General features: G+C 33.8%; 1 protein-coding gene across 1 annotated transcript; it reads right to left on the bottom strand.

The window, feature by feature from the left end:
- Positions 1-2,131: 2,131 nt before the first annotated feature.
- On the bottom strand, positions 2,132-7,771 carry LOC146730115 (uncharacterized). Its single transcript, XM_085494598.1, has 5 exons — positions 7,637-7,771; positions 4,576-4,591; positions 3,083-3,283; positions 2,701-2,952; positions 2,132-2,380 (listed from the first exon to the last, which is right to left on the bottom strand). The coding sequence occupies exons 1-5, from the start codon at positions 7,694-7,696 to the stop codon at positions 2,346-2,348; spliced, it is 564 nt and encodes a 187-aa protein (XP_085350724.1). The 5' UTR covers positions 7,697-7,771; the 3' UTR covers positions 2,132-2,345.
- Between the last annotated feature and the right edge of the window lie 7,979 nt (positions 7,772-15,750).

Below are 15,750 nucleotides of genomic sequence, written 5' to 3'. Positions count from 1 at the left end.
TTCAGAAGGTGAATGCGCTAGAAACCTCTCCCCTTAAGTTAGGTTTGAACTTTTAATAGTTTAATGTCTTTTGATAATGTTGTGTATAATTTATATTTCATTGTATTTACTCGTAATTTACTCGAACTACAGATCCATGATTTTATTCGTAATTTACTCGAACTTCCCAATTCACAATTTTGAACAGTTGCTGTCTAGTTAAGTTATTGTTAAGTCATCATATTTACCTGTATTTTACTTGAACTTCATGATTTTGAATTGCTGTCCAGTTAAGTAATTGAAATACTGAGAACTCACTCATAGATGACATTTGACAACAACAAATAATGCCTGATATGCCAATATACCCGTTTTATTCAAGGTGGAAAGGGATGTAATGTTTATATACTCAGCATAATGTCATGATGACATAGCGACCTCTATAGTTCAAATGTACTTTAATTTAAATATCATGTATTCAGAGGTGCAATAAAAGTAGTTCTACACCGGTAATCAGTGTCGTCTGGTTGAATTTCTTTCGTACTCAAATCCTACAATTATAATACACAATACGATGCATAACTCGTGTAATTAACATATGAAGATAACTACGTGATAATTTATTTAATGCTATATTCAGCTGTTTTATAGATAATGTTTACTGTTCATTTCGTTGACATGGAAATAGTTAGTAAAATATCAACTGATGGACACCACCATCCCATGTTGCAAGGTTGCTTTGTTATCATTGTGTTTGCAATTGCCAACGTTTACAATTTAATCAAGAATTTTCATTTAGTGTGGTGAAAAAACATACTTCTGATAGTTGATTAAATTGCCATGGAAACGTGTAAGCAATGAAACGTCCAGTATTTGAAATTTTCTTGTAGTTCACCATACGGCAAACACGTTTTTGTTTATATAACAAAGTGACTGACCAGCAGCTACAACATTGGGACTAGAGGACTGAGTAGTGTTTTTGAATCGTTTAGTGAATGTGTTTGTTGGTTTGTAGCTGCCCGCATGTGTGGGTCGGTACATGAATGTTTTTCTTGGTTTTACAATGCATCATTGGAGATACCATTATACTAAATATTGCATGGGCACTAGGTATGTACATATGTAGTTCCTATATAGTAGGAACATATGAATCGATAACACTGTATATAACACAATATATTCAGGATAGTATATCATTGATGACATTTCCATAACCTGTCACCATTTATACCCATGCGGCGTCTTGGTCGGAACTGAAATCATTGACTGGAATTATTTCTAACAATATGGTATGTGTAGTTTCTTAATATAGAGAGTAATTAATCAATATATATGACGTGTTAATACTTCGTGTGATTGGCTGTATGCGAGTTGAATATGTGACGGTTACGCCTTAAAGACTTTATACTTCATTGTAATTGGTTGAGTTTTGTTAAGTAATAAACCGAGTCTTAGTCTATTGTCACAGGGAGCTCCACATGTCTTGGACAGTCCATGGCTGAGTTCTGCACGAGGCAGTAAGCTGCCAGGGGCTCTTCACGAGATGACTAAGTCTAGAAGTTGACACGTATTCTACCTACAAGCTGTGTGTGTGTGTGTGTCTTTGTTCAGTGAGAAGGTGGCGAGCTCCACAATCTCTGGTACCACAGATGAAAGTATAATAACACGAGAATTAACTGCATCATAGTTACATGCAATTCTGTGATTATCCACATTTCAATAACTATGAAGTCTACAAAAAATAATCTATATACATTAAAATTATATTTTCCCATCAATAAATGTAGCTAACAGTTGAGCCCCTTTCGCAGTCAGTCTGATCACGGTCTTCTATTAACACAATAAACCAGCATTTCGTGAGTAGTGCAACTGGCATGCAGGCGAATTACGTCGCTAGGTTTTAATATTAGGCGGGGCATGTTAGTCGCGTGAGAGCGTTCTCAGGTATCGGCCTTTCACTGGAATGCCTGTGGCATTAAATTAATAATAAATATACTGACAAATTAGGCTTGAGGACTGTTGACAGTCTATTCTATCATCAACAGCATAATTGAATAAACGTTAGGAAATATATTCTATTATCATGTACAACAGTTCTGTTACAGTTAATATTGCACATATTGATTACAAGCATGTAATAATTCATAGCGACTTTACTTTTTGTATGCATATTATCACCCTTTATTAGTAACCCGGAAATCAAATTCTTACATTTAAAATTACATGCTCACTCTGCTTTTGCACCTTTACATAATATCGAAGCTGGTCGAAATTGACATTTTAATTTCACGAAGGAAGATTAAATATTTAGTATATGAAGCGATTTTTATTTATCGCCAGGAAATAATACATAACTGTTATAATGTTCACTTCTTCAATTGACAAGCATTGATGATTGTTTCTGAAAACAAAGTCAAAATATTCACATGTCAGTATAGCGTATTGTATCCGGATTATAAATTGACATTCATAATTGCAAATTATCACGTCAAACAAAAACGTTTTGATTTTAAACTGATAGAATTATATAATTAATTTCCTTTTCGCCCTTGTCATCAAACAGTAGAACATTGCTAGCAATGTCCCGTCAAACCATTATATCAATTGTAATTATAATTGAATTGTTGATTTCACCAATAATTTCATGTAGTATGCAATGATAGTTGACCAGACTAAGGGGCCATGCATACCACCATTGGTGACTGTTTGTTATAAACTCACCTTTACCCTGGTCAACAGCTTCGCTGTATTGCTCAATTGCTAACTCAGTCCATGCCAGATCTTCTTCAATGGCCGGATCATCAGAGTTGTACTCTTCTAGGTCTTGCTTTTTTCCAAGTAAAAGGCTAAGCTCTGCCTGAGCCAATGAATACACCTCAAGAAAGCTTACGTAATCTTGGTATATTCTAATCTGACGAATTAGGTCATCCTCCGTAGCAACTGTAGTTGAGTTTCCTACACATACAAACATGTCTGTCCACCAACGAATAAAGGTAGAAAAATTTGTTTTCAATAACAATAATAGAATAAGACAGGTAGCCATATATGTGATTCGTTAGCATGTGTGTAATCAGATTTACATAAACGCAATGATAAGACTTACCGGCCATTGCCTGCCTGATGGCTGGATCTTCCTCTGTTAACATCATTCCTTCCAAAATTCGATGTACATTATTGGCCATGTAAAATACATAAAAAACAGGGTCTATCTCGCGACCAGTGTATTCAATTTGTAGTCCTTGAAATAGCCTAGCCAATACGTTTTGCGGAGAATATTCACTTCCAAAAACTATCATACCCAAATCTGTATGCAACAAAAAAGTATATATCTTTTTCATTAGCAATATATGTGATACATTTATAAACACCAAAACAAATACTTACACAATCATAATATCATCTTTTTACTGAAACAAAAAAATAAATACTAAAGATGAGTTCAGGTCAATACTGTCCAGATTTGAAAATATTGACTTAAAAGGAACAAACAAGGGACAAGATGAATAATATTATCACAAGTGAATTGGAAATGACTTTATATTAAACAAATCAGATATATCAGCAATACTGTTGTCGTATTTGCAAATTGGGGAAGTAGAATTATTTGTAAAACAAACATAAAGTATTATGATGATAACAGAAACAAGTGTAACACTTGTTCAGCACGTGTCATTGAATCTGTTTAGTTTAGTGTATTGACATTTGTCATTGACAAGAAAGAGGTTAAGGCCCACAATAACCATGTTAAGCGTAAGTAAATTGGAATCTATATCCAAGGTGGACCACTGCAATCATGTTGTTATCCTTCTGATAGGATACTAATTGAGTCATGCTGAAAATGTTTAATATCTGACGAACCCAAAATTGTGTGCCACAAAAATATTTGTTTTTATTAAATATCAACAAATATTTACACGAAGACATCATTTTATTTCACTCAAAAAACAAATCGAACAATACTGTAAAGATGTCAAGATATGTCCGTAATAAAGACAAGATAAACAGACACACATCTCAATAAAATTAATAATAATAAGCTAATTGTCGTCTTGATGTTGAGGAATTGAAGAAACTAGATTTATTTGCAACAAATCAATTCTAAGCAATACAAAGAAAAAAAGGTCCTTGGCAATCTGAGATCTAACATAATTATTAGGGTATATGACAGATGTCTCGATTGAGATACCTCTGCAAAATGAAAATTGGAATTTAAATTTCATATAATTTTCTATCTAACAATTATCATGCAAACTAATTTTCTAAGAATACAAGCAATACGCTCGGCAATAGAGCATTTTTAATGGAATGGTTTGAATTTTTAACCGCTATGTACCTTAATCGCAATGTTGTGGCAAGGCTGGGTATATGGATGGATGAATTGATAATTATGTTGGGTGATGATGGCATATGGTCAGAATATGGATGTTACCTGAGGCTAGAATTATTTTGTATTAAACTCTGACCCTATTATAATGTTAATCATACTCTATGTCTGTCATGGTAAATTGTAGGTTTGGACTAGCTACTTGATGCACGTTTAATTCGTTAAGTGTCTGATTATTTAAAACATATACAAAAATAACCAATTATACATACCTGAGGTCACATTCCTCTGTGAAAATAAAACACAGATATGTAAAACTGATGTCAATTCACATACACATATAAATATTAATGTAACATCTTATAATGCAGCTTTTATATCACACCACATCAAATAGAACAGGTTTCTGAAACTTATTCGAGTGAACACACTATTATGCACAATTACTTATACAATCTTTGTGTTGGTTTGGCAATCCATTTTGTCTTCATATTGTTGATAAATAAGTGATAAGAGCAATATATATCCTCAAGCAAACATGTGTTGTAATGTAATATTTTTTTTGATAGGCAGTGAAGAACCAAAATGTGTTATAAGACGTTATTAAAACTACGTCCGTTGTATGGTATATAGATTTAGAACCATCAAATGAATTTAAGAAACATGAAATATTGTTATCAAATAATAGATTCATACATCCTAATTTCCTTTGCAGTCATTTTTTTTAAATTTAGTCACGTCCATAAATTGACCACACAATCGATACTATTAGGAACCCCATACAAACGCATTTGACTAATCATATGTTTCACCCACTCTAATAAATACAAGTTTTCTGTTTCTTCAACTAAGTCTAATATGTTTATAATTCAAGAGTGTTATTGTACAGCAGACTGTTTATTGAAACAAGAAGATAAGCAGCGGATGTACAAACGGACGATGTTCATTCGTTAAAGGTCCGACCAACCTGCCTGTATATCAGCAATAAGTTTTGTACTACAATTTTGATATTCAAATAAAAAGTCACTAAATTGTTTCAAGTCTCCTTTTGCAGGAGAATTGTGAAGTTTGTATTTGATGTCCTCGAGACACAATTACACATGTCATTACACATGTCATTGAATCACAGTTGAGTCAGTAAAATAGCTGTCATTTGAACATTATCAAGTGTACATTGCATCCTCATTTGTCATTGTTTAGAGATTGTTTATGTAAATTATATATACGTTTTTTACAAACGAGTAATTGTTGATCCACTTTTGATAAAAATGTGTATTACTGATCGAATACATCCTCAACCAGGGTCTGTTTTATTTAACTATCATCGTGTGCTGTATGTTTCGTTTTAGCGGATCTATTTAAAGTATATTATTACCACTACGATCAACAATTGTGAGTCGTAGTATCTATACTTAGCTTGAACACGCATGTAAACCTAATGATGCACGCCTCATTGTTTATGGTTACTTATAGAGGATGGGTCGCTTAATGCAGACATCCCGGTTGGAATACGCATACAATGAAACGGCGTGTGTTACTAACAGTAAATTCCATTGACCTCACAGTAGAACTAGTCAACATACATTCTCTTTGTACTCGGTTTAAGAGCTCTCAGAAAATTGAATAGAAAATATTTTCATTTTTTAGTTGTTTAGTCGTCTTTCAGATATGGCCCATAACACATTTTTTTTAAATAGCAAAAAAATCAGTGAGCTTTGAATTCACCGCACTGTATGTATTGGCAATATATATGTCGACCTCAATCATAGGAGGTTAACCACAATACCGATGTAAAACTTTGACGTGTTTAACGATCGATTGTTAGTTTAATAGTCAATACGCATATCACACAAATGTGTGGTTGTGCATATTACTAATTGTCCCACGTTGTCAATCTGGAACGAGAAAGCAATATTTTCCAAAAGAGGAAAGCGTATATTTTTGGATTGGCCAGAGAAAAAATATCGGATAAAACTGATGCAACATTGCATAAATTAATTAAATTGTTGAAATAGTTATTGATTAAAACACTTTGAAATAGCTACATACCATTCTAGCAAATTTGACTCAATACATGAATTAACAAAATCTTAATTTAGCTAAAATGCCAACAATCTCATTGTGAGAATATACTTTATTCTCAATTAGTGACATCTTGAATTAGCGAAATTACAGGTTAGCTAAATTAGCAAAAATGAGATGCTAACTAAAAATACGTGTTTTACAGTATATATATAAATTGTATGATTCTGTGAGCGGACATACAAATCTCTTTCTTGCAATGCCACTTCCCGTTAATATATGTTTTAAGGTGGAGATGCAGGTTCGTGGGCACTTGGGAGTAATTTTTTTTTGCTTTTCATTATCCAAACAGTCTTGGCTATAAACTGGTTAAAATTTTGTAGAATTATGAATATTGGATCATACTCAAAAGACGATTTTAAAATATATATAACAGGTGCAAAAATTCTCTCTTTTGAATGCTTAGCAAGATTTAGCAAGGCTGCACATAAATAATAAAAAAGAAACATTGTAAAAAAAGAAATGACGGGATCTCCATATTATGCACTATATTTAACTTTATACAAAACAATAATACATTTAAGTTTGTAACTGTTACAGCCATTTTAATTATGAGCATTAGCAAACTTCTACTGAGTGAATGGTTATGCAAATTAGCAATTATCTCAGCTTCTTTTAGTGCACATCCCAGAACTTTAAAAAAATAGCTCCTAACCGCTTTGATCATTTGTTTTGAAATATTCACAAATGATTGACAATGTGTTTATCTTCAAAACGCCATCGGGGCATTGTTTCTGGTTGAGCAGTGTTACAACAATAGCACAGACCTCTAGCCTGGGTGTAAATTTATGCATCAACTTGAAGTAGTGAAATTTGAGCTGCTGCCCTGCAAAATTGACAACAGAAGCCAATTGTTTTCAAACCACTTTTGCATATTTCAAACTACAGTGCCCATAAAAAAAATCAAAATTTTAAAATTCATACAATAAGCATTCTGAAAATATATAGTTTTATTGACAAGGGAGGTCATCTTGGTTTCCTAATTAACTAATTAAAATACCTGTCAGGTAAACTGCATCTCTACCTTAAGGTAATGTAATAGCAAATTACTTATTTATACCCTGACATAATGATGAGAGAAAATGAAACACTTTACGTACTTAGTACTATGGAATCACAGCAACATTGTTGAGGCTATTTACATAAAAATATGTTTGACCACTCAAGAAAGCAGATACATTTTCCTTTTACTCAACAGATCGAAATGAAATTGAATATCTAGACCTGAATTTGTATACATTGTACACATACCTTCATGGGAGCAGCTGCAATAACACCTACAGCAATGAGTACCACCAGTAAACGCAACATGATTCTGATCGTTGAGACAGCCTTGTTTATCAGAGACTTCGTCGAGCTGGAACTTACTAATGCAATATCACACAACTTCCAAATAAGTCAATTCGCCAGGCTTTTATTGCGTATGGAATGAGATGTCGTGTTTCTATTGGCTCGTTTAGATAATTAGTAATCTAGGTCTATTTAAGCTATCGTTTTGCTACAAATACCCTTGGCTGTAATATTTCATCAAACACATACATTACTATACTTATTTCTAAATATAAAGATCACTGGTGACTTTCTGGAATAACACCCAAGTTTAATGTTGATGGATTGACCATTTGGATAACGTGTCCCCTGATTGTAAAAACACCCCTACCAAAATGTAATAATGGTTTGTCCTGTGTGTCTTCTAAAATAGTACTGTGAAACTATTACAGGCGATAGTGTTTGGATCATTCTGAATGAAAAGTAATCCAATAATAGTCCAGGTCTCGAACTGACAATTCACTGGTATATATGACAATGATGTAACAAGGCAACAAAACGATTGTGACACAATGCAATGCATAATGGGACGATCGTTTTATAGTTTTATAATGTTCCTGAATAATTGTCTCGCAATTTGTTAATTTGGTATTTTCGGTACAGTACCAGTAATTTCAATCTTTAACAGTTAAAAAAACGAAATGGATGTGAACAGGGTGAAAGTAACATAAAACATCCAATCAATTGATTTACAAAATCCATTTTAGATTTGTTTATATCAGTCTTATTTTTCTCATTGGGAATATATTGACTATAACATTAACGAAACTGACATGCAAATTTAACAGTGACGGGTCCAAATTATTATAATTGTTTTTTTTGAATAATGGTTTCATTTATTATAGGTTATTCAGAATGCAGACAACGATATATCTCTAGCTGATGATGTCATCAAAGAGGTAACAACTTTTAAAAGTAAGAAGGAATCGCTATTGACTTATTTGAAATTGAAAACATGATATTATTACCACACGATTAATATATGACATTATTATGTGAATGTGTATCTATTCTAGCAAAATCTCCAGAACCACTCAAAGGATTTCAATGAAATTTGGTACTTTGTAGTACGTCATGACTTACACCTGGGTAATGATAATGCAGGTATAAATATTAAAGCATTGACAGAAATAGCCAGACAAGCTGACCGAATTTGCATATCTATTGTATAACGGGCGTAATCCTGTGATCCCAATCTTTAATTCATAAAGTGTTTTCCAAATGTCCAAATTGCCTATTCATGTCTTGTTTGTGCATAATTACAAGGCATTCCTGTGTTAAGCGAGTGCTTAATGGTTATTTCAGGCAAAATATATGATTTTAAAACTGATTAAATTTGGTTTGGATCTAGACACTCAGGGTTTGGTCGGCTCGTGATATATCAAGGAAGTGACGGCACACACACAGCTGGATTTGCTTGTTTCATAGCGGCCATTTTAGAATTTAGTAAATTTTTATTGTTTCTGGCTTGAGAACTCAATGTATAGAAACAAAAGTCCGTTGTTTCCCTTTTGGCGGGTCATTGTCCTCGTCGTTACATAACATCGAGCTAAGTTTACATTGGTAAGATTTCGCCAGGGTTGAGCAATACCACATACCAGTGCCATATATCCTGAAATTTGTTGAGCTTATTTCTACATCAAGAAGACTCCTTCACCTCTCCAAGCATTCTTGTAGCAGCAACATATGTCCCATATGTGCGAGACATTTTTGTCACAAGGATTCTAACTTATGACTGCAATAAGGCATTGTATGCCTCGGAACAAAAGATTACCTCACCTTCTAATGTTTCCTATCCCAAGCTGTGAACTATTTAACATGACAATGAACGTATTAAGATGAAAAAAGTCCCATAGAACGAATTCATCTATTTATATGAATACATTTGCATATCTTTAAAGACCCAGCATTGGAAAGAACAGGAAATCCCCTGTTGACCAAATTCTATTGTTGATTTCTGACGATGTTAATTCATTGCAGCATAACTAAAATCAGGCTGTGGAATGTAGAAAAGTTTATTCCGATGTGGAATTAGCATAACATAGTTCTGTGTCACTATATTTTAGTTGAATACAAACATCTAATATGTCCTTAATTATTAATATATAATATGATTTGTAAATCAAATATCTAGAAATGTTACACGTACATTCCGGTTTAAAACAAGATAACGAGTAAAACAAGATAATATGCTGATTGTCTATTTTGACTCATATCGAGGCTAATAATTATCGAACCCAAAGTCAACTACAGCGGTTATATTTAATCGTCATCGCGGGTTGTATGTTTCATTTACGTATTCAATATAGTTGATATCATTGTGATACATTATACCACTAATTACCTGCTAAGCTAGTGGCGCATGTCTATAGACCTGACATGCACACATTCTTGTCTGTGAATGGTTATTTAAAAAATATTCATCGCTTGAATGCAAATAACATGTTAGAATACGAATACAAAGATGATGTGTTTACAACAATGAATTGCATTGTCGTCACAGTAGGCTTTCCCAACATGAAACACCTTGTCATCTGTCCGCCCAAGTCAATGTTGATTTTGAAAGCTGAATTTTCACTGTCTCTTCGCTCGGCGTTTCGAGTTCCTCAGCAACGCATACAGAGCCCGTAGAAATACGTGGTACAGTGGTGCGCGTCTTAGCAACGTAGAACGTCTTGTGACGTAGCTCCGCCCCCGATGATAGGAGAGGTGGCAGAATTGAAACAAATTATTTTCACAGAAACAGTGCTACAGAGATCATTAAAACAATTCTGCACATCTAAATGATAGATAAAAATCTACACAGTTAATAAGTGAAATAAATCTAATTCCTGATACCCCCCCCCCGAGTTACTACTGATCCTCCCTTGAATCCTAAATTTTGATTACTGACCAAATGCAGCGTTTAAATAGTCGCCAATAAAACCTAATTTGCATGCTTGCGTGTATTCTGTGATCACATTTAATGTTTTAAAACTTTTTCCAGTTATATTTAACTCGCATGGCATGTTGTCTGTGAATTCATTTTCAAAATAGTTGTATAGTTAAATAACACCACAATCAACCGGTATAATAGTACCAGTGCATATTGAATTACACATTTATATTCTATCGACCTGTCACTCCAGCTTATTGCGTTGTTATGAGTAATTACAAATCATATGTTGCAAATAAAATAGTGGAATCAACATACACGATATTGACGTGTATTATTAACAATATAATATATTGACGTCACACATTGGTCATTCGAAATTATCTGTCACTCATGATTTGTAGTTCGGATTAAAAAATCGAGCATACTAATTGCTTAATTTGCATAATCATAATATTTTATCGAAATAAGGTACGTTGATGCCCTCGAGTAATACGTGATTAGTTTAACGTTGTAAACCATGCATACTTATTATCTAATTATTCTTAGAACTTGTGATATATGTGATTTAGAATAAATTAGACTGCTAAACCACAGATGTACAATTAAATTTATTATAAACTTCAATATTGAACTGCTTATGTTGTGCATATAAATTCTAACATGACTATGCGCCCTCCACCAATCAGACCGCCGGATTCACGATATATATTCTCTGTGTAAATTGATAGAAGTTAGAACATGGCTTTATCAGTTGATCTTGATTGACAAGAGATCGTCAAAAGAACACACATGATTGGTTAATCTAATGCAACATTTTATTCGGGTAGCGATTGTTCTTTTATTTGAATCAATGATTTCTAGTCATGAAGTGAATTGTACCGCACAAAACAAAAATAAAATTGAATAAATTGTTGCAAATTATTGCCATGTTAGAAGCCAGGTATAAAATGACCCGCCCTTTATACATACTTTTAAAATCACGAGCAAACAGATAATTTATTTTAGCTTATTATGAATTTTGAGTTAACTTTTATTATGCCTCCTATTATGCATTATATGAGTCATTGAGAAACACACAGTATAATGTACTATTTATTACGCTCGTGTCTTTATGATAATGACTGGGGTCATTAGGGATTTGAATGTGATATTTTTCTATTATAAATATTTCTTGATATGTCTTTGTTATTACTACTACAAATAATACACAATGGGAATGCAAAGTGAATGACTTGTTTCTGCAAAAAATGTTGAGTTTGATCATTTACATTTACCTGAGCTCAGAATCATTTTAGATTTAGATCTAGGATTTAAGGTTTGGGCCTAGATATTCCAAATATGAAATTGGGCGAGGTGATCTGCTGTGTTTATAAGTTGATAGCATGTCTATAAATATATTCATAAGTAACAGCATATTACTGAAACACAATCACTCTTACTCTTATTGTCAATTCAATTCTATTAAATCATGATGCATATTGTTGGCTTGTTGATCGACCCCACTGAATTGTTCCTAGATGCTCAATAGTCACAAATTGTTTTCATATAACTCCAATGAGTTAATATGAGAAAGTAACAGATAAGAAATCACATTCGACAGAATCATAAATATGTGTAATGTTCTACAAATCATCACGAGGTCTATATATATATATATATACATATATACGGTGATAGATGATTTATTACACAACTACATGAATATTGAAACTCGACAACACTGTTTCGTAAGGTACAAGTACCTCACTCATCAGGAGCTTTATGATTAATCACTCACTGCACCAAAGGGCATGCATTATAAGATTCGCAAATTAACATATTAATTAAAATTAAATAGAAAGTTTAATTGTTAGATAATAGAGCTTTTGGTCTGTGTCGGCATGATGACACGAGTTCATTTCTTTTGTTTAATGTGGAGTGGTGGGGTCTAAAAATTATGATGAATTTTTCTTTCAAACATAAAATACATCGTTTGCTGGAGCTATTATACGGGCTACCGCGAGTAAGAATTTTCCATTGTATTTCATATTCAATATCTTTTTCTTTGAGTGACCAGACGTGTTTACTTAGTTCTGTCGCATTTCTGGGGGCCTGATTGCGAAATGAGGCCGTGTGGTTTCTGTATCTTGTTTTGAACTCATTACCAGTAAGTCCGACGTACGTTTCACTGGTGTGTTTGTCTAAACGCGTAACTTCCGCTTGGTATACGACGCCGGACTGCAAACACTTCCCATCTAGTGGACATGTTGTTTTTTTCTGGCAATTTCACAACTTGTTGGCTTTCGTTTCGTCAGTGGTAGTGTTATTTTCGGTCGCGAGTTGGTGTTTGTTTTTCTTGTTGATGGTATCTTTGATGTTGTTCATACAGCTATAGCTGACTTTGATTGTATTTCTGTTAAATATTTTCTTGAGGTTGTTGTCGGTAGGAAAGCACTTGTCGATTAGATCCAGGAATCGCTTCCCTAAACTGTTACAGACGCTGCAGCTATATGGTTGGTTGAACCAAAGGACGTTGCTACGCGGCCCGGTTTTTTTACCCTTCTCTGTGTGGGGGGGGGGGCTCAAACTTTAGTTGGTGTTTGTAGCCGCTTTCGCGTAGAGCTCTTTGGTAGGGTGGTACCGCGATGTCAAACATCTTCTTATCTGACAATATTGCAGAAAGACGCTTGTTAATCCCGGCCGGGATATTCTTTGTGATGGCGGGTAGGTTATTACTCTCTTTGTGTACATATACCAAGTTGGCATTAGGCTTTATGAAGGCACTGTACGAACTTTCAATGAGGTTTACCGTTACATCAAGGAAGTTTACGATTTTCTTGTTTGCTTCGATCGTGATCTTTAGGCCGTTGTTTTTAAACACGCGACGAATATCTTTTTCGATTGTTAACTGTTCGTATTACTTTATTCCATCCTATAATTCCATCGTAGAATAAAAACAATACTATTTTTTCTTCATAGTATCTTGGGGACCCAAGTGTTATGTGCATGTAAATGATATATTAGACACTTTTTTTGATTTATTATTTTGAATCTTGCCACAAAAATAATTGTATTTTGTATCGGGCTTATTTTTCCTGCAGTTTGACAAGAAATTAACCCGGGCCCTAAAGTAATATTTGATGTACTAGTTCTCTTCTGAAATTGCGGCAATCATCCATAATTCGATTCGACATTTGAATGAAATTTAAAATAGCAATTAATTTGTAAATTAGTTACGCCATATAGACATCACATTAATCGACCAGAACAATCTACAATAGTAACGTAACAAAATTTCATTTTTTGTGCTTTTCATTGGTCTTATTTTGCTATGTATTTGTAATGTATACTTGTTTATATCTGTTCTGTTAACTACATTACTAGCAATTAAAAATGCATTGTTAAATATCGATGAATAGATAAATATATGTGTGGGCGGAGGGATACAGAATGGCGGGCCTTTAGGTAGACGTATGAATTGGTTGATGTTTTGGAATGAAATTTGATGAATTGGCGACTGGGTGGAATAGATGGCTAGATGGAAGGTGGGTTCAATTAATAGCTTACGACGATGCTGTCCAGCAGACACACTACCTTCAACCACTAGCCATGAGACACATATATTACTATAAACTGTTCACCATCAAACCAAAATAAACATAATTTTATTTTATTACAAAATTGGATAGGGTGGATTATTTAGATGGAATGATTGATGTATAGATAGGATGGCACGGATGACAATATAGATATATAGGTAGATGAGTTGATAAATTTGATGGTATATTGTATGCAATTGATATATCATCCAACCCAATAATATGGCATGGATGAGAATACGAATGGATGCTTAGTTGGATTGGTAGATGTGTTTGGTGATGATGAAACGTGGTAATCATTGGTGGACTATTACATTTTAAGTCTGACCATATTTTAATTTTAATGATACAAGATGTTTGCTTGGTTAAATCGTAGTTCTGGACTTGCTGTTCGATGCATGTTTGAATTGCTGACTGACTAATTATAATAAAATTTACTTACCCAGCGACACCTTACAAGATTTTTGTGAAAATGAAACACAATTAGGTAAAACATAATATATTAACACAGTTCTCGAATAATTATTCCAATCTTGAATGTGTTTACAATAATTATTGTTAACCCGTGGTATATTCACCAATCCATATAGCACACATGTTTGATGGCCAAAATTTATGTGGAAATATGCAACACTGGAACATAAATTATACCACATAAATGAGAGTCAAAAGGTTATCATCATTAATTTCTGTCGAGAGCTAATGAATATTATGCATTGTCTTACATTGTTATTGATGCTGGTACTGCAGAACTTTTTACTGCATTTGAACAGACTGTTAAATTACCACACTTACGACAGGCATTTCAATATCATATCTCATTCACCCTGACAATTGTAAGCACGTAATCCTTCACCAATGTGTGTTCCACACGCTTCATTCACTCCCTTATATATATTTCTTCAATATTTCTATCATGAGTTGTACACGCTCATACCAAGCGAATGTGTTGTAACAGTTATTTTACCGGTTCATGGATATAGATTAATCTACTCAGCATTTAAGCTGACGCTTTGAGTTGGTTTGTGTGTTTTGGGGTTTTGTTTGATTAATTTAACGTGACATTTTGGAGACTGATCGCTCCCACTTTTACCGAACATTCTCCCATGTCTTTGTCTCCGTGCACCTCAGTGCTTGCCAGTGTCTGTGCTGTCCGAGACGCAGGCGGGGTAGAGATTTTACGAGCGGGATTTCACCATTCCACGTCTGTATATAAAGGTTATATTCACTTGTTTTATTAATTTTTTGAAACCTACTACTAGTGTCTTTTTTACTTGAAGCTGCTCACATGTTATTAATGTTTGTCCCTAATCCTGTACAATATTTATTTGGCAATATTGTTAAAGAACTCAAACAAGATGTTGTCGTTACCTAATTTAACTTGCCTATGTGCGCATAGTAAGACACGCGTGTTGGAGAAATTTTGGTAACAATCTCTTTACACATCTAATCGAATACACGCATTCACAACATTATTACTGTTTATGCTGTCACATATGATCGATTGCAGTCTCAAAGCCAAGAAAAGAAACGACTTGCATGCTTGCGTGTATTCCGTGATCGCATTTGTTTGTTTCATC

Source organism: Saccoglossus kowalevskii, chromosome 20 (assembly GCF_978046115.1).
Source record: "Saccoglossus kowalevskii chromosome 20, keSacKowa6.1, whole genome shotgun sequence".
Taxonomy (NCBI): domain Eukaryota; kingdom Metazoa; phylum Hemichordata; class Enteropneusta; family Harrimaniidae; genus Saccoglossus; species Saccoglossus kowalevskii.
Note: the sequence above shows the minus strand (reverse complement) of the source record. Positions and strands in the feature narration are given on the sequence as shown.